General features: G+C 37.6%; 1 protein-coding gene across 1 annotated transcript in view; it reads right to left on the reverse strand.

The window, feature by feature from the left end:
* Positions 1–11,543: 11,543 nt before the first annotated feature.
* Positions 11,544–21,054, reverse strand: part of LOC133531703 (U4/U6 small nuclear ribonucleoprotein Prp4) — a 56,969-nt gene continuing 47,458 nt past the window's right edge. The window contains exons 12-14 of the mRNA XM_061870073.1: positions 15,913–15,982; positions 15,021–15,142; positions 11,544–11,668 (exon numbers count right to left, since the gene is read on the reverse strand). Of these exons, the coding sequence (XP_061726057.1) occupies positions 11,576–11,668; positions 15,021–15,142; positions 15,913–15,982 (285 nt within the window). The 3' untranslated portion in view covers positions 11,544–11,575. The remainder of the gene's footprint in view (positions 11,669–15,020; positions 15,143–15,912; positions 15,983–21,054) is intronic.

The raw sequence follows: 21,054 nt of genomic DNA on the forward strand, positions 1-21,054 counted from the left end.
GCAGCACTTGCAGTAGAAACCTTTGGGCCGTGGTCGTCAGACACCAAAAAAGCCGTGAAAGAAATTCCTCACAAACTTGTCTGGGTGTCCGGCGACCTTCGTGCGGGCCAGTGCGGGCGAATATTTCGCTCAGCGGTTAAGTCTGGCAACCCAGCGAGACAATGCACCAAGCGTTCTGGGGAAGATGCCCCGGGCAACCCTATTAGGTTTATATTTTGTATATAATATGTTGCTGAGTTGCCTAAATAAGGTACAAAATTTTGGTAGCAAAAAAATAGTAATAGGTACTAAAATTAATAGTTTGGCAAGTCAATTTTAATGCCGTTAGAGCTTTTGTTTATTTTAAGGCAAGTACCAATTATTTATTTGGCAACTGAGTAATTATATTGGAGACTAATTGTAAAGCATATTTTAAAAAGAAAACGACTTCTTTTAAAATATTTAGATAGCAAATTAAAGTAAATGCACATTTAAAATTTGTATATCGAATTACTTAAGCTATAATTTTACTATAAAAAATAGTCTAATAAGTTATCGTGGTCTGAACGTCGAGCCTATGGGAAGAAAACTTGGAGGAAAGAGGAAAGGAGACGGCCGCTTCTGCATACAAACGTAGTACCCATTTTCCTCTCTGTATATTGACATTATAGAAAATACTATTTCACGTCAGCAGCTGGAACAAGGGTAATTTGCTGCCTAAAAACAGTGAGCAAAATCGCATTTTTCTCACTGAGTGAGACAAAATAACATTCAAGTGACCTTTATATTGAAATGTCATTTCAATGTGCGGGGCCTAATACAAGTTCGAAGTATTTGGATTCTATTATCTTTGTCCCTTTCACATCATTAGCAAAAAGAAAGAGACAAAAAAAGTGCATACTTAATTCAACGGTATATTGACGGTTTATAATAGACCCCCGAAATAAGTCAGACCGCATCGTTCCAAAACACCCTACGAGTGTACTTACTTATAATTAATTAATGAAATACAAGTTTAAAATTTAATAAAAACACCATATTTTACGTATTTTATTATACAATCAAAACAATGAACTTATACAAATTTACGCAATTGTTACGCAGTAAATAATTCTACTTAAGAGGCTGTCAATACCTAAAGCGCGCACACTGTCTATTTGTATCGGAGTAAATGAGATAGCACTGCCGCATGTTACTGGGCCTGGGCAAGGGAATAATAAGAAAAATATTTAAATAAAAAAAAGTGGATTATTAGTGTAATATTTTACTCAATAGCGGTTTAGATATAAATGTTTTGAAATTGTGATTTTAATTGCAGACCCATAAGTCAAAACAAAAAAGACATAAAACCGTTTAATTGTGATTTTAAGACCAATCTTTGCAATTATTTTCTATCGAGCCGATTTCGTTCAATCATGTATCGAGTATAACCACGGTCTTTGAAATATAATTAATATGAACATATATTTTTCTTACTTGACTAAAACAAATAGTCTTTCTTAAAAAACTGTTTAAGTAACATCAATTTCAAGGACATTGGGTGTTGACAGCCTCTTAAGTAACTACTTTTAACGATCTCTACTATAGGTAGTTGACAAATAGTAGTATCCGCAATTCGGACCGTATCTTACAAAGGTTTTTTTTTACAAAAAAAAGTTTTCGATTGAACTGTCAATTGATGTTCGTTAATTCATTATTTTCGTATTATTTTATTGAAATTTCTTTCGATTTGTTTTATTCCGGTAATTAAAGTTAATTGTTAGAATACCTTCAGAAAACATGAGTGAAATAGTGATGAAGACGGATTACATTTTTTCAGCTTGTATTTTTTGATGGCTGACTGACGTGAGAAATTTTGTGTACTACACGTGATCAAAGTTATTTACATCTCGTGCGCTTTCGAGTCCCTTACTACGCTCAAGATTCTAAATTAGATTCACTCGCTACGCTCGTGAATATATTATAGAATCTTTCGCTTGCACGAGACTCAAAACAAGCACTCGAAGAAATATCAAACTTTGCTCTCTTGTTATACAAATAACTATTATGTCATTTGATGTATATTAACCATAGCTATGCCCCTATGTTAGATTTATTGATTATTGTAAAAATGTAGAGTGGATAACTAATTCCATAAAAAAAAAATTAAATGCTCCTAATTCAAACACAAAAAAATCTTGTTGATGTACCTACCTACAACAAATTGTGTAAAATATTTTCAATAATGGCCATAAATACCAGTGAGGTATATAGTACTAGAATCGGCATCCATAAAAAAATGTTTCCGCACCTCAATGAAGTGCCGGCACTCCACTGTGTTTAGTACAAAAAATGTGTTTTTTTTTATATGTTCAAGTTTATATATAATTTTTTAATTTTTATTGTTTTAGACAAGTTTAATTTAGTAAAAAAACGTAGTTAAGATTATCACTTATACACCACCATATTACAATAAATAGTTATAACCGAGCAAAGCTCGGTCGCCCAGGTACTAAGTTTTTAAGTTACATAAACTCGGTTTAGTATTTGAGATAAAAAAAAAATTGAAAGGTTTTTTATAGTTTTCTCAAACTTGTAGCGTTTTAGAGTTAATATTAGGAAAAATAGCATCTTACATCCAGGCAAATAAATCGGCAAAACAGCAGTCAACTTGTTGTCTGCTGGGCTAAGATGGTCGGCTCTTTATCATTTGTCACCATGCCTGTCACGTTCTAACAAATATGTAAGCGCGAAAGTGACGGACATAGTGCCAAGTGATAAAAATGGAACCATGATACCGCCGCAGGCTGTCACAATGATGAATTGGCGAGTACCATCATCATATTCATCATGTCTATGCCTTGGTCTTAGATGGTCGCGCTTCGTTTGTCACATATGAGCCGATACATGGCTAGAATCTATAGCGTCCATGTTTCGCTAACACCGAAGACGGGAAGTTCATATTAAATGTAAGAAATAGTATAAATAAAAATAACGATAGGCTTGCGCCAAGCAAGCACCTACCTTGTTCCCAACTTACCGAACAACGCCCAAATGTATAATAACGAATAATTGATATTCCGTTCAATTTTATACCATGACAATTTCATGTTCTTGGGAATCAATGATATGGTTTATGATTGCAATGCATTGATGAGCAATTATAATTATTCGTTCTGCTAGGTACTCTAGAGTTCATATTGAACCAAAATATAAGTAGATTATTTCAAAAATAATTTAAAATAATATAATTAATCAATCTTTGAGTGTTATTTAATTCAATTCATTATTGTTCAAATATGGTAGATTGTTCCACAAGGGAGCAAAATTACATATATATATACTAAGTATAGTAAAGGATTAAAATTTTATCGTCTAAAGTGAAAAATAATTTCTACCATGTAACATAAACAAACTGCATTTCACATCATGACATCACCTATTAAGAATTAATTATATTTCAAAATATTATTTAAAAATATTAAAACTCAAACATGACATTGACATTATGCTCTTCATATTAGGCTGGGAAGTATTACGTTTCGGGCGCGGCAAGACGAGACATCTTTAATAAAAAAATTTACAAAGTTGCAGGCCTAGGCCCGGAAGTTGGTCTTTATTTAATTTTCATCACTCTTGCTCGAAAAAGATCTTATTTCACGCAGGTGTACTGAAGGGCAAAGGCCTATATTGTTCCCGCGGGAGTTGTTATGGATTGAGAAAAAATAGTTATAGTTTTTTTTTTGTTACGAATTCGTACGAATTAACTAGGTATAAATGAGTTTTACTTTTAAAATTGTAACATTTATAATTCAGTATTTTAGTTCATGTTTAAAACTAAAAAGGAACTGGAGACGCAGCAACCGTGTGTAATATTACATGAACCATTTATTGGACCCCTTCACAACTTGACCCCTATTTAATCTACACACATGAAATCTGGCACACTTATTCAAATCCCTTAGCTTGTCTAAAAAAATCATAAACGTAGCTCAAACAGTTATTGATAAATCAACGTTTAAAAACTGGCATTTTTGTGACTGACTGACTTGTAGATCAAAAACCTGACCCACTTCCAGATGACCTACTTGCGAACGCACGTTGTTCACCTGTCCACTGCGACATCGCGACTAAATAACCCGCACGAATAACGAAGCCAACGCGGCCCCCTCCCCGCTCCTCCGCTCAACGGTTACGGAGAAATTCAAAATTTAAATCCTGATTCTGCCACCGGACACACTGTAGAAACTTGAAATTTGGCACCTAGGTAGACTCTTCTTCCTCGCCTTGTCCCGGCATTTTGCCACCGCTCATGGGAGCCTGGGGTCCGCTTGACAACGAACAAGGTAGGCTATTAAGTGTACATATGGTAAAAAATCTAAAACTAGGAAATTATTAATACTTCGATACAATTAAGCATATGTTGCGACTGCAACTTAATATTATATAAAAATCAATGCAGTAGCTAAACGCAGCCGTCGGGCTCGGCTAGCATTCGGAGGCTTTTTAAAAGCACCAATAGGAGCGCTCCACATAATCTGTTTCGCGGCCAATTGGAAGCATTTAAATCTGAACCTTTGTACTGATCAAGTAAAATATTGCAAATCACTCTTGCATCATCCTCCATACTTTCAACACCTATCTTCTACATTGAACCGTTTTGACAAGAACCCTTGTAAACCAGTACCCCTTTGGAAGATTATACTTCACTTCATTATAAATCGAAGTTTTATTTAAGTCGTCGAGGCCCTGACCTGCACGGCGGCTACACATATATTGATAATTATTCGATTAATTAAGACTTATAAAAGTTATATACCAAAAACCTACCCCTCACTTCTAGACGACCTAGAAACTTGATAGTTGGCATGAAGGTAGACTATTAGGCGCATACAAAGGAAAAAGTCTGAAAACTGAAAACTTTTGACAATTGACCGCGCGTTAGCGAGGGTCTCCTTTTTAGCTTGAGCTCAAATTGTACATTCCAAAACATTTTTGAATTTTTTTCGTAGTGAAAAAAATTGATTTATTGAGGAAAAGGTGAAAAAAAACCATCTCCGAATTTTACCGACGAAAAATTATGAAATGTCTACATAATAATAACATTAGTATAAATTTTACAGGAAAAATATAATCAGACCTCTAACTTGGTAACTTTTTTAAAATTATTTAAAAACCTTTCCGAATTCAGTTTGCAATTTAACCAACATTACGTGTGTTTATTTTATTACACTTGAAATTTCTATGAGATATACAATTAATACACCCTTTTAGGGTTCCGTAGTCAACTAGGAACCCTTATAGTTTCGCCATGTCCGTCTGTCTGTCTGTCTGTCTGTCTGTCCGAGGCTTTGCTCCGTGGTCGTTAGTGCTAGAAAGATGAAATTTGGCATGGACATATAAATCAATAAAACCGACAAAGTCGTGCAATAAAATCTAACATTATAATTTTTTTTGGGGTACCTCCCCTACACGTAAAGTAACTATGACTAATACATAAGTTATAGAAATTTGACAAGACTACCGGTAAATGCACACCCGCATGCTTGAGATGCTCAATACTGAGGCCGTCGTGTCCAGGTGATTTTCCCCTATGCATCTTACTAATTTTACTAGCGACATGCTTGGCCGAAAATCTAAATAAAATAAGTACCTATATTTTAACATCAAATAGGTAGAATAGGTAAATGAAATTGAAAAACATGCTTAATATATTAATGTGCAGGGCCGACCCTAGCATTTTCATTAAACTGATAACGTTGTGTTCTAATGATACTTAAGTTAAGACGCTAGGTAGGCCCAATGTCCTTGAGCGTCTGAGCGGAATTGAGCGCTCTCTCCCCGCACTACCCGCTTACCTCGCTCACTGCGATCGTACGTGAATTTTATCTCGCTGCAACGCAACGAGGTTCAAAAAATAAGATCCAGCCCAGAGGCGCGCGGTTGGCGTTATACTCGTATTTGTGTATCATTGGTAGATCTTTTCTCGTTTTAGTATGATCTTGATGATCATGAGTTTGATCATGAGTTTAATGGAGGTCGAAAAATATAATAATAATATGTTCCCTTATGCATTCATAATACTTTACAAGCCTCATGTAGTTAATTTGTGATTTATCCGTTTCTTACAAATAAATACCATATGTTATGTCAAAACGACAGATTAAGATTAATGAAATAGGCAAAGTTAGCCACAAAACGGCCTGTTGTAATGTTTCTTTTATAGAGATATAAATCACAGGAAAAAAGTCAAACGTTAAAAATGTTGCACGGTCACGTCTGAAAATATCGACACGAAAAAATTGCCAAAAATATGTATACACGACTTTATTGCCCATATATTAAGGTAGTGTATACATATTTTTGTTACATTTTTTCGTACCGATATTTTCAGACGTGACTGTACATAGAATGAACATTCATAAATATTTTGAAGAAATATGCTCTAGAAAGTAAACGTTTTCGCCAAAAATGGCGCCTAGCGCCTTAAGTCAACGAGCTTGAAATTACTTCAATTATCCGCCAAATGAAAAATAGAATGAGTTTTGGTACCTATAGATTAAATTCCCGCGGTTTTAATTAAGTTATGCTCAAATTAATTAGCGATGCATCTACGGTATCTAATAAACCAATCTTTAACCGATGGCGTTTACCCTGATTTGTTACAGAATGCAAAAATTAAGTCTTTAAACGAAAATTAGATATCATATTAAAGAAAAGTAAAACTGAATATAATTTGATTTTTCCCAAAGTTGTATAGATGACAGCACCATCTCTTTCCCTATACCTATATCGTATTCCCGTAAGAGATTCGTTTAGGATGCAAGCACCTACTGCTCACTCTTATAGTTGGCCAAAGACGCCTAGTCTTTCTAAGATAACATATAGGTAGTCGAATAACATGGATCCATAAATCGTGCATGGCAACAGAACGGTTAAAAAACTACAATTTGGGTATACCTTTTTTTATGCCGCATACGGCCCGCCTGATGGTAAGCAGTCATCGTAGCCTATGGACGCCTGCAACTCCAGAGGTGTTACATGCGCGTTGCCGACCCTTTAAAAACCTGTACACTCCTTTTTTGAAGAACCCCATACTGTATACCCTCGGGAAAACACAGTGCGCAATCATTTAGGCTCTATAGGGTATGAGGATGAACACCCTGTCGACGGCGAGCGGTGCGGTGATAGAAAGTGGCCGTTGGCATCATGTCAAACAATTTTTCAGAGCACAGCCCATTGCACAAGCGGTAGAACACACACAAGGAGGCAAAGTCTCTCCTTAGACTTAATGGTTCAATGCCGCTTGTGAGTTTGGGATCGTCGACGATTCGTACAGCGCGCCTTTGGACTGAGTCGAAGGGTCCAAGCTGGCATCCAGGTGCTCCTGGTAGCAGTCTTTGCCACGGAGTAAAGTATCGCCTAGCTTTATTGAGCACACCGAGTTTTTTGGATGCAAGCTTAACCTTCCCTTCCAGGTGACTACGAAATTGGACGTCACTGGAAATGTCGACACCAAGGATCCCAATACTCCCTGACATGGTAAGAGCTGTGTGCTTGGAACTGTGGGACCACAGGAAATGGGGTTTTCTTAGCGGTAAACGCGCAAACTTGTGTCTTGGTGGGGTTGAATCGGACTAAATTGTCCCGACCCCACACCGAAAGTCTGGATAGAGTTCTCTCAATATCGGACACAAGCTTCCCATAGAAGTCCATAAGATGGCAACTTCGACAGGAGACCCCGATGCCAGACCCGATCGAACGCCTTCGCTATATCCAGGATAACTGCCAATGCCTAACCTTGACTCTCAATGGCCGAAGCCCAGCGGTGTGTGAGATACACTAGAAGATCACCAGTCGAACGACCGTGGCGAAAGCCATACTGGCGGTCGCTGATCAGATCGTGTTCTTCTAGGTATCTCAAGAGCTTTGCATTAATTATACGCTCCATGACCATAGAGAGAAGGGAGGTAATAGCCATAGGCCTGTAATTCGATGGGTCCGATCTATCGCTCTTTTTAGGCACAGGGTGCACAAGGGCCGTCTTCCACGAAGATGGAACATACTGTTTGGTGCTAGAAAGTGTGAAAAGGCGCGCTAACACGGGACACAACTCGGGAGCACACTGCTTGAGCACAACTGCTGGTATGCCGTCTGGCCCGCTCGACTTATGAACGTTTAGGGATAGCAATTCCCGCCGAATATCCTTCTGCGTGATCGAGATTTCTGGCATAGAGTATGCGCACAGCGGGATGGTGGGCGGCACGGCACTACCGTCGTCGTTCATGCTCGAGTTCGAGGCAAAAAGAGTACCTAGAAGATCGGCTTTCTCTTTTACACTATGGGCCAGATCACCATCAGTTTTCCGCAGTGGTGGTAAAGACGACTGACAAAAATTTCCCTCGGCAGCCTTGGCAAGTGACCAAAACGCGCGACTCCCAGTGGGGTAGCCCGCTAGCTTCTCACCAATTCTGCCGACGAAATCGTACTTAGCCCTGGCAATGGCTTTCTTACTGGACCTCGAGGCAGCGTTTAGTTTGAGTTTCACATCAGAGCCGTTCGGATCCTTATTAGCTACAGCCTTGGTCCAAGCCTTGTACGCAGCCTGCTTGCGAACTGTAGCTTCTTTACAGGGCCGATTAAACCAAGGAAGTCTCTGCTCCCGCAGCTATTACTGAGTTGGGAATGAAACAGTCCATTCCGGCTAGTATTGTCTCAGCGACACTGGCTGCGCAGGAGTCAAGATCATCTAATGTGAAACAGAGCTGCCTCCACGGGTACGACGCGTTGAATTCACGCAGTCCCGTCCCAATCTGCTGACTTATATTGACACACGCGTCGCGAGCTGGTTGGCCGTGGTGGATCGGGCCGCGCGCAGGGTGTCAGTGTCCGGACGAGGCAGTGATCGGACGAACCGAGAGGTGCGTTCACTGAGACGGAATATCCGTCCGGACGTGTGGTCAGCAGGAGGTCCAGTAGCGAGCTCGTATGGTCCTCGATATCTGGTATTCTCGTGGGAGAATTTACCAGTTGCGAGAATCCATAAGCCAGAGAAAATTCTTGAGCAGACCTCCCCGCGTGGTCGGTGGACCGGGAACTAAGCCACTCAACGTGGTGGGCGTTGAAATCCCCTAAAATCACCAGTTCTGCGGAAGGGTACTGCTCCAGAATTCTGTCAGTCGTCAATTGTAGGTGCTCGAAGAGCCGGGTTGTCTCCGTGTTTCCGCTATGAGACCTGTACAGGAACGCGTAGACACGAGTGTGGCCGCTGAAGTCCACACGCACCCACAGAACTGACAGGTCCCTGTCTTCAAAGGCATGGAGGCGGCGACAGCAGACATCCTGCTGGGCAAACATACATACACCAGCGTGTTTCATGAACTTGTGTTCGAGTGTATAGCCGGGATATAACAGGTACGAGTATGAAGTGTCCGCTGGGCAGGATATCTGCGTCTCCGTCAGAAATAGGATGGTCGGCTGCGCAGATTCCAGGTGGTAATGGACTGCGCTCAAATTTGAGTCCCCGAATGTTGCCCGGATGTACCTCCCATGTTCGTTTTACATTTTTTTCGCTTTAATCCAATTGTGTGGGATATCTTTGGATAAGTATTTCAAAACGAATAAGGGTCTCCAAAAAACATTTTTTGATAAAGTGAATACTTATTTTCGGAAAGATTCGCTCCGAAAGAAAAAAGATATGAAAAATTAGTATAACAAAAGTTTGATAAATACTTTCAATGAAAACTATATCGAACATAATTGGTCCAGCCGTTTTTGAATTATTGCAAAAAGTCATCTCTTCTTAGTAAAAATGACACTTGCTAGTCCTGGCGGTTCAGCCCGGAAATCAGTAAAATGCTGCAAAGGTGTTAAAGTTATGAAAATCGGTACGATTGAACTTTAGTACATTTAAATCAATTTGACCCGTAGCACCAAAAATAAATAAAAATTTGAGGATTTATGACGTCAAGCGCTGGTGGCCTAGCGGTAAGAGCGTGCGACTTGCAATCCGGAGGTCGCGGGTTCAAACCCCGGCTCGTACCAATGAGTTTTTCGGAACTTATGTACGAAATATCATTTGATATTTACCAGTCGCTTTTCGGTGAAGGAAAACATCGTGAGGAAACCGGACTAATCCCAACAAGGCCTAGTTTATCCTCTGCGTTGGAAGGTCTGATGGCAGTCGCTTTCGTAAAAACTAGTGCCTACGCCAAATCTTGGGATTAGTTGTCAAGCGGACCCCAGGCTCCCATGAGCCGTGGCAAATGCTGGGACAACGCGAGGAAGAAGAGAGAGAAGAGGATTTATGACGTCATTTTTTGTATGGAAAAAAAATCGGTAACGGACAATCCAATCGGAGAAGTGGGAGACGAGAAGAGTAACGGCGAGCCGAGAAGAGAACAGCATGTATTTACATTACACACTCGTTCTCGGCCTGTCTCGGGGTCTCTCAACGAGTGTGTGTTGAAAATATTATTAATCCTACCAGTGGCGGCGCGTCACAAATATTCGTAGGGAACCCGGAGCTGATTTTGCTTTCCTTTTCTCCATAAACCGATCGTGAAAGTACTCAACGGGGTGAAATTAGACAAGCCGGTGGGAATCGAGTTCTTTGAACGATCCGCCACTGAATCCTACTAATATTTATACTGATAGTCACTGACAGATTGATAGATCATAATTTATAATGAAAAATTAAATAAAAAAAACCTAAATCTAAATATTTTCGACATTCCTTTGTTGGGGTTAGATATGAGGATGTTAGGTATTACTTGAGGTATATTTTACAAAAAATAATTCAGTGGTATTGTATCTGGAGGAGCTCAAACTTGGTACGTTTTGAAAATTATTTTAAGGATTATACCACTGCACCTACTTATATTAGTAGATTTTACGTAATTTTTTAAATAATTATTTTAAGTGAAGGTTTCGCCCCCGCCCCAGCATGTTGGCAACTCCAACAGTAATATTCATTAATTCATGCATTCGTTCTAACACTTGCTCCGTTCTCGACGGTCGGGCAATCTGTCGCCATATTAAGTACGGTCACGTCTGAAAATATCGATACGAAAAGAGTGTCAAAAATATGTATTATTTTTTATTTATTTAAGCCATTTAATTCCTTAATAATACATTTCATAATTAAATTAATAAATAATAAATTAAATTAAATTAAATATTATCAAACTAATTTACATGCATTTTCAAATCAGTGGTAATTTTGTACAATAAGTTTAGTCATTTTTTTTATTATTATTAAGGACCTCTTGACGAGTAAAGGCCTTTAGAGGCCTTTAAAAATATGTATACACGACTTTATTGCCCATATATTAAGGTAGTGCATACATATTTTCGCCACATTTTTCGTACCGATATTTTCAGACGTGATTGTACATATATTTCTGTGTTTTAATCATTAAATACAATGTGACCATCAAGACGCCTTTCTGTTATTTGCGCATCTACTGAACCAGCCACTAGATCTCCGCTGAACAAGCATTATTTCACTCAAAATTCCTATGGAAAAATTAATATCGAAATTGGAATACCTACTTATGGTCCGCTGAAGCAAAATAAAACACATATTATGCGCAGTTATGTATTAAAAATGTTTAAATCATGCGAGGTCCGGCGTCCAAAGCTTGAAAGTTCTGTCGTAAGAGCACGTCGCTATGTACTTGTTGTCGAACGATATGTCGCCCGACATCACCTGTAAAATTATATTTTTTTATAGATCTAAGAGACTCAGAGACGCCACAGGAGATCAAAGAGCTGGCAGCTTCCTCGCTCAACGCATCAGTCTAACGATCCAGCGAGAAAATGCTGCCAGCGTCTTCAGTACAATGCCGCAGGGGCCATTTTTAGATTTATTTTAGTTTTATTTAGTCATATTTTAGTTTAGTTTACATTATTAATTGTAATAATTACTTTTAAAAATTCATTTTATAATACTTATGTAATAATTATACTATAACTAAAATATAAATATAAATGTTTATTTTTAAGTAATGTTATATTCCCATTTCCCACCGGGAACAGATGGGAATAGGCGCTTTATATACCTATACCGTGGGCTCGAGTAACCCGATAGATTTTAAGAGGAAAGGTGACGGCCGTTTTTCCACACACACACACACATAGTCCCCATTTTCCTCTATAGTTACGTACATTACGGATAATAATAATCTTTTGCCCCTAGGTTTGACTTTTTTCGATTTGGTTTATTAAAAAAAAAACATGAAAAACAGTTTTCATAATACTTTTTAAATTTTTAAAACTCTGATAATAATTAGAAATTCGAAAAAACGTAACATCCCGTACATAGATAGATTGATATACAACAAATTAATAATGTTAATATCCAAAGGGGAAAATGAGGAGTACGTTTATATGAAAAGGCGATGGCGTGCGGAGCCTCCACTTTCCCCTTAACAACACATCCTGAAGTCATAAGGAGCAAAAATGTCTTTTTACCACGTCGGTGGCAAACAAGCCTACGGCCCGCCTGATGGTACGCAGTCACCGTAGCCTATTGACGCCTGCAACACCAGAGATGGTATGTGCACGTCGATAACCCTTTAAAAACCTGTACACTCCTTTTTTGAGTTTTGGTCAAATATTAATTTGAGTTTAGCTCAACTAGGGACGTTGCAGGCGTACATAGGTTACGGATACTGCTTACCATCAGGCGGGCCGTGTGCTTGTTTGCCACCAACGTAGTATAAAAAAAAATTGTCACATAAGTATAGAAATTTCTTTTTAGCCAATCAAAACTTTTATTACCCAATCACATTTTTTACAGTACGTACGGTGCTACTTCACCGCGTAATGTGCTAATTATCGCACTAGTGCGGTAAAGTAGCGCCATATGTACTGTAAAAAAAAATTACCAATCACGTGCCGCGGCGCTCCCACAGAAAAGACTAAACGGGCGACAGATAGCCGCGCCTTTATGTCTTTTGTACTACATTTTTATCCAATGAAATATTTACCAATTTCATTAATTATTTAGGTTTTATAGTAAAAAAAGTATTATTACAGTACATATGGTGCTACTTTATAGCACTAGTGCGAAAATTAGCATATTACGTTACTGTGTCGAACATTTAAAGGGCCATATGTACTGTAAAACGTTGTACGATACATGTGCGAAATGGTAATTCGCAACTCGTGTCGATTTAAAACACTCCCTTCGGTCGTGTTTTAATTTATCGCCACTCGTTTCGAATTTCCTATTTTTCGCACTTGTATCGTAATGTACTATTTTAGATGACTCGTAGAAAAGTGTTGTATACAATAGTGATATAATCAAGCTTTTTAATATCGTACCTTACTTAGGCAACTCATCAAGCTCCGTTGCTTAAACACGGTGCTCGACTGAAAAGCTCTCTATTATATCACGTATGTATAAAATACTAATTTAATTGCGGGAAATTTGTGTATTGCGTTTGGATAATATTGATAAACAAAGTTGCGGGCGGGGTGTATTTATTATTATTATTTTTTTATTTTTTAGAAGCAGTGGTGGCCGAGTGGATATGACGTCCGACTTTCAATCCGGAGGTCGCGGGCTCAAACCCCGGCTCGTACCAATGAGTTTTTCGGAACTTATGTACGAAATATCATTTGATATTTACCACTAGCTTTTGGGTGAAGGAAAACATCGTGAGGAAACCTGCAATACATCTGCGAAGAAATTCAAAGGTGTATGTGAAGTCCCCAATCCGCATCGGGCTAGCGTGGGGACTATAGCCCGAGCCCTCTCGCACATGAGAGGAGGCCTGTGCCCAGCAGTGGGACGTATATAGGGTGAATAATTTAATTTTTTTATTTTTTTATTATTATTTTAATCACGCATTCCTGAGGTCATAAGGAGCAAAAATGTTATATGAGTTTTGGCCAAATTCGCAAAAAAAACCTTGGTAAAAAAAATCATTACAGCGAATAAGTATTTTATTTTATTTTACAAATAAAAATTGCGAGTTTACTTCAAAACTTTAATGTCTGTCAGTAAATATGTCTTACAAGGAAGGGTACCCAACTGTCCGACTCCGATTTGATTCATTTTGATATATGTTATAGAGTAGTCTAAAATAACGGACACGTATTTTTTTTTAGCTGCCCAAACTCAACCTATTGGGAGAAATTGTCCTCCAAAGTACTAAAAAGTTACTAAATCTTCTAACTCCTATAGAAAGTGATGCTCGAGCAACTTGCTAGTTAATGGCTTGTTTGAGTATATGTTTGAGAGCAGGAAAAAATTATGTACACGTGTTTTGTTATATCTGCTTAAACTCAAGTTTTCCTAAGACATTTCTGGTAATTCTTTGAATTTATCCGGCAACTTATTATAAATTTTAATGCACATGCAGTGAGACATGAACTGAAATACAGAAAAGCCATATTTTAAGTTGAAATTTCACCAAAAAAAGTTTTAAAGTTGTGAACAGATAAGGTGTAGTAGATATTCGGTATTCGGCCGAATATCGAATATTCGTGGCATCTCTATTTATAACTACACAACATAGTAAAATTGGTGTACAAGCACCAGGTAAAGGCTGCGATCGTTCCAAAAATAGCACCTTAGTTACTTACACATAACTTATTTCATACAATTTTATTGACTTGGTCGACTAATAGGGACCGTGCGCGTTGGAGGGTCTGCCATCTTGTGGCCTGAATCGGAACAATAAACATGTAAATTTACACGTCACGTGTTTTTCTTGTGTATAGTAGGTTCTGCCATCTTGTGGGCTACATCGATACAATAAACATCACATTTACGCCTCGCGTCAAAAATCTGACGGCTCCTGTGCTGCCTCCTACAGTTCATGCACGCTCCCTATCGGCAAGACAATCCGTATCATTAAATCGGATGTGTCATATATTGTACAGAGGATAACCGTTCGCTAGTTTGCAGTAAGTACAGCGCCATCTAACGGCAAATTCATCAACATGGCGTATGCCCAACTGAACCTTGGCTCCAGTGGGCCTACCGCGAATGTGTAGGTCAAAAACTTGATTCGCCCATATACAATAAAAAGGGTAGAAGTAAGTAGTACCTTGTTGTCGTGTCCGGCGAGCGTGCGGAGGGGATGCCAGGCCGGGTTGGACCACAGCTTTGCGCTCTTATCATAAGACGTCGTCATCAGGAAGTGACCGTGGCTCTTTTGATATCGCACGTCTAAAAAAAAATTGTTAGAAACAAATTACAATTTTGAATTAAATTGTGACCTTTTCTCAGTACAGCCGCCATCAGTCGGCCAAGGTGTCACAAATATGTGAACAAAGTCTTTGCTTTTCTGCTCCTGGCAAATTTGTCCTTACCAAAAAGCGTGATTGTTTTACTTAAATATGATGGTGATCGATCCGACCACATTGAGGCTTAGTCTTGCTCACGTCTCATGAATCAGCATGTATACACCGTGTTTTTATTGAATTCCGTTAACTTCGGGGTATTGGTAAGTACGTTAAAAGAAACTTCATGACATAGGTAGTTAATTTTCCAAAAAAAATTTTTTTTTTTATATTTTTTTTTACATTTTTTTGTTATAAAAAGTAATTAAATGTCGCATATAGCGTTGTTGTTGCACGAGCATCACATTAATCCCAATCAAACAATTGAAAACTGTGACATGTCAATGTCATTTCGAACATCGATCGTCCGAGATAGTACTTACGTTTAGTAGCAAATGTATTAACCCGTACTAAACACTAATCAATATGTGAACGGGCCCTAAGGTAAGTGTACACACTCGTAAGGGCTTTATAAGATAAAAATAAAATATTGATTATCTCCGAAATGGAGTTAATTAGAATACCGGTGTCTTTGAGAAAGTTACTTAATTTAAGCTCAGGAATGCACCCTTGAAATTAAAGCAAATCAAAAAAAACACGGTGTATATAAACATTTATATTTATTGAAAGAATAAAAGTAAATATGTGTATAATTACCGCTTAGTAGATGTGTGTGTGCAGCTATAGTGTACACGCAAGATCTCTTCCTTAGGTCCCAAATCTTAGCCTGCAAATTAAAAATTAAATAATTATTAAATAGAAGTACGCGCGTGAACTATTCTAGCAAGTTTCCGAAGAGTTCTGTTCTCATTTTAAAACTAAATGTTGGATTGTAATGGAATTTTACACATACAATGACATGAGGTATATCTATTCCTGTAATTATTTTATATAGCTACAGTTTATAAAACAAACGAATAGTGCAAAAACAAGTTTTATTCGAAAAACTTAAATTCGCTATATTTTTTTAACTATCTTATACCTTTAAACGAGCAATTCTTGTATGTATATATATATATACACCGTGTGTTTTTTTTTTGCGTTAAATTCGAGGGTGCATTCCTGAGCTTAAATTAAGTAAATTTCTCAAAGACACCGATATTCTAATTACCTCCATTTCGGAGATAATCAATCATTAATTTTTATCTTATAAGGCCCTTACGAGCGTGTACACTTGCCTTAGGGCCTGTTTACTTATTGATTAGTGTTTAGTGCGAGTTCATACATTTGCTACTAAACGTAAGTACTATCTCGGACGATCGACGTTCGAAATGACATTGATATGTCACAGTTTTCAATTGTTTGGTTGAGTTTAATGTAATGCCCGTGTTACAACAACGCTATATGCAACATTTAGTTACTTTTTATAAAAATAAAAATAGTAAAAAAAAAAAAAAAAAAAAAATTAACTATGCCATTTAGTTTCCTTAAACGTACTTACCGATACCCCGAAGTTAACGAAATTCAATAAAAACACGGTGTATATATTTCTGTGATCTCGGAAACGGCTCTAACGATTTCGCTGAAATTTGGTATATGGGGGTTTTTGGGGGTATACAATCGATCTAGATTAGTTTTGTTTGGGAAAACGCGTGTTTTCGAGTTTTCATGCGTTTTTCTTTCGACGCAGAATATGGTCGCTAATTTCGTGTTGCCGGCCACTGTCCGTCTGGTCCAGCGGGTTAAGACGCGGACGGCTAGAAACGAGTGTTACGGGTTCGAATCTCGCCCGGTGACTAACTTTTGTTTTTTTTATATGTTCAAGTTTATATATAATTTTTAAAATTTTATTGTTTCAGACAAGTTTAATTTACTAAAAAAAAATGTAGTTAATGTTTGAGATAACAATATATATTTCTCATAAATATGTCTAACATTTACCTATACTGATTACGTGAATAAGATTTATGCTTTCGAGTTTTTATTTTATCGAGACATAAAAAAATCATATTAGTTTTTAGGATCACTGAAATCAAACACCTGATCTACACAGAAATCGATTGTAAATAATAATAATTATCAGTTCACATTTTACTTTTTAAGTACGAGTATATGTAGATTATCACCTATACACCACCATATTACGATAAATAGTTATAACCGAGCAAAGCTCGGTCGCCCAGGTACTAAGTATTTAAGTTACATAAAGGAATAACAGGACTAGATATACGTTATCCTATTGTAAGTACAAAGTTTCATAGCAATCTAGCTCATCGTTTTAAAATGAGAGCATAAAGTCCGTTTGCCTGGAGACCCTAGCTTGCTGGGGACCCTTAACCATTCGGTGGTCAGTGAGAGCATATGATTTCGCTATGAGGGCGAAACAAAATTTTGACTGACAAATCATTCAAACTTCATTGTAAAATTTCACTTTTAAATAATGGCTTTTCTGTATCACTTTATAGTGTATGTTAAACCATTATCCCCCATTGTCCCCCAACAGCGAACGGGTTTCATGTCCAATTCTTTCACTGTTCAGGCAATCAGGCTTTGGAACGTTCTCCCACCCTCTATCAGACAAGCGCAGACCAAATTCACATTCAAGCGCATGTCGCGCAAGTATTTCCTTGAAAAACTTTCATCTTCATCAACTTAATGATTCACACTTGGTATAATTATGTATGTATTAATATATGTATGTTTATTTGTATTAAGTATATGTGTAAGCTTATCTATATATAGTTTATATTCATATATAGTCTCGGTTACAAATTCATTTACTTTAAAAAACACTGCACCTACTTAATCTTTCTGGTTTAACCCATTGGTTGACTGGTATAGAATGCCTTAAGGCATTAAGTCCGCCATTTGTACCTTCATGTATTGTGCAATAAAGATTAAATAAATAAATAAATTAAAGGCCCCCGACTGCTGAACCTAATAAACAGAAACTATGTATTTAGAAGCTCGAATTCTTGGCAATTCCCGAGACATTTTGAGTAACGCAACAAAAAACTGATAGTCAAAATGTTGATTCACCCATAAATAAATATATCTATATATGTGACGTTCCGTGGAAAAAGGTACCTTATGGAAAAAGGTATCGGTTGGCACAATCTTGGATCCTTTTTATTGAAAACGCTTTTTAAAAATTAGTTTATATTATAATTGTTACATATTTGCTGTTACTTATTTTTCAAAAGTGTTTTTTAATATATATACACGTCAAGATAGCTTATCTTCTTTCTACTGTTAAAAAAAACGAACTGTATTGCAGCGTTGTTAATAACAGCGTAAGTGCCAACCGTCATACAATACAATACAATACAAATACTCTTTATTGCACACCTCAATACAGAAACAGTACAAATAATACAACACATAAAGAAGAGGTAAACAACAGGCGGTCTTATCGCTAAAAAGCGATCTCTTCCAGACAACCTTTAGGTAGCGGAATTTAAAAAAAAATGATGTTATGTCAGTAGGTGTTCCAGATGCAATAAAAGAAGTCTAGCACAGAATAAACACAAAACAAAACAATATATATTATCACCGTCATTTTCGACGCCAACTACGGATATATTCGAACCGCAGGTTTAACGCCAACCACGGATTAATCCGTCACAGACCATAGACGTCATAAGGTACTTGTAACGGGGAAATAATATTCTAACTCTCGGCAGTTTTGTCTTCGGAGAAGAATGCGTGGTTGTTGCCTTCAGAGTGTCCCCTATGAGCTTAGAATGCTTAGATTTCATGCGTGCAAAAATGGAATATTGCCCTTTTGATTCAATCCGTCATTTTGACTGGAAGAGATCCCTTGTAGGGATAAGTTCGCCTTTGTACATTGCCAACATTTTATTTTATTTTATGTTTACCTCTCTTATTTACAATAATATGTATGTATGTTTAATAATGTTTAACTTTAAATTAACGGCGTCTAACATGTAATAGCAGACAACCATCAGCAAAAAATACCAAATTTCATCTTTCTAGTTGCCCCCAGTAGCACAAGGTTCGACACCCAACGTTTTCGAATCGATACGCCGTTAGCCAGTTTACGGTGGGCACAGCGCCATCTAACGGGGAATTGGGACAACTCAGTGGAGTCTGTCTATACTTTATGACAATTCCTCCAAGTCGCCTTTGGATAGGCTTAATTAAAAACATAATTGAAGAACTATGTTTTTACCGTATTTTTATTACTCAAATGTTACATTTCTAAATAAATTCATGTGCTATACTTCCAAAAAATTACTACAAACAGTGACAGCTGGGCTACAACCGCGAAAATCGAAGTTCGTCGATTGCGGGAATTTTTCTCTGTCACTCTAATTACGTCTTAGTGAGAGTAAAAGAGAAAGATCCCCGCAATTTGCGAAATTCGGCTTTCGCGACCCCTCCTCCATATAAAAATGAAATGACCATAATTGGGCGCGCAAGGGTCAAGCTAACTTTACACAGTATTGAATAGAGCAAACTGAGGGAGTTATAGATAACATATTTTCATAAAAATTTGTCATTAACGCATTCACTGCCACCGACGCATATATGCGTTCACCGTCATACAAGTTTGTTCCTAGGCCACGCCCCCTGGCAGTGAATGCGTTAATGATGACGTTGCCACACTTTAGTCATTGCAAATTACATGATGTCGGAACGCCTAATAGGAGTCTCGAGGGGCCACAGAGCGGGCTCCTTCTTTGCTCAGAGGTTGAGTCTGGCGGTGCAAAGAGGTAACGCCGCCAGCATTTTAGGGTCTATGCCGAAAGCAGGGGATTTGGGGGAGGTATTTTATATTTTTTTTTATACCACGTCGGTGGCAAATAAGCATACGGCCCGCTTGATGGTAAGCAGCCACCGTAGCCTATGGACGCCTGCAACTCCAGAGGTGTTACATGCGCGTTGCCGACCCTTTAAAAACCTGTACACTCCTTTTTTGTAGAACCCCATACTGTATACCCTCGGGAAAACCTATTTTAATATTTAGTTGTAGTCATAGTTTTAGTTTAGTACCTAGGTTTAGGTTTTAAGTTATTAAATTTATCTACATTTTGTTTATGCATTTTTAGTACATTTGGTTAATAAAGATTTGTACAGCGTAAAAAAAAACGGGCTGCACTCCGGGAGTACCGGCAGAAGTGAAAACTTGAATATTAACGTTGTGCATTTTTGATTGGTTAGGGAATAATTTTGCACTAATTTACTATCATTTATGTGGTTAAATACAATATTCATTTATTCCGCTATCGTACACAAACATGACAATTTATACTACATTAAAAATTTAATACTTGAGAACTATTGCAATTATTTAACATTAAAAACTTTATCTCTCAGAAGAATCAACTTCCATCCATAATTTCAAGGGCTTCGATGACATTGGAACAGTTTTTCGATCAGGTCACGTGTCCGTCTTACGAATTTTCAATCTGTCGGTCACGTGACCTGTCGCGAGTTTAATTTTTTTTTTTCTCCATCACTAAAAGTGCACAGCTCCGCTATAGTACATTACGATACAAGTGCGAAAAATAAGAAATTCGAAACGAGTGGCGATAAATTAAAACACGACCGAAGGGAGTGTTTTAAATCGATACGAGTTGCGAATTACCTATTCGCACATGTATCGTACAACGTTTTACAGTACATATGGCCCTTTAAATGTTCGACACAGTAACGTAATATGCTAGTTTTCGCACTAGTGCTATAAAGTAGCACCATATGTACTGTAAAAGAAGTTTTCACTTCAAAAAATATATAGGACTATTCTGTGTGTATGTGAATGTGATACATAGCTTCAAATTCAAAATACTACTACGAAACATTAAATCGAACGGCGTCGAACATGTAAATGCAGAC

Source organism: Cydia pomonella, chromosome 25, assembly GCF_033807575.1.
Source record: "Cydia pomonella isolate Wapato2018A chromosome 25, ilCydPomo1, whole genome shotgun sequence".
Classification (NCBI taxonomy): Eukaryota; Metazoa; Arthropoda; class Insecta; order Lepidoptera; family Tortricidae; genus Cydia; species Cydia pomonella.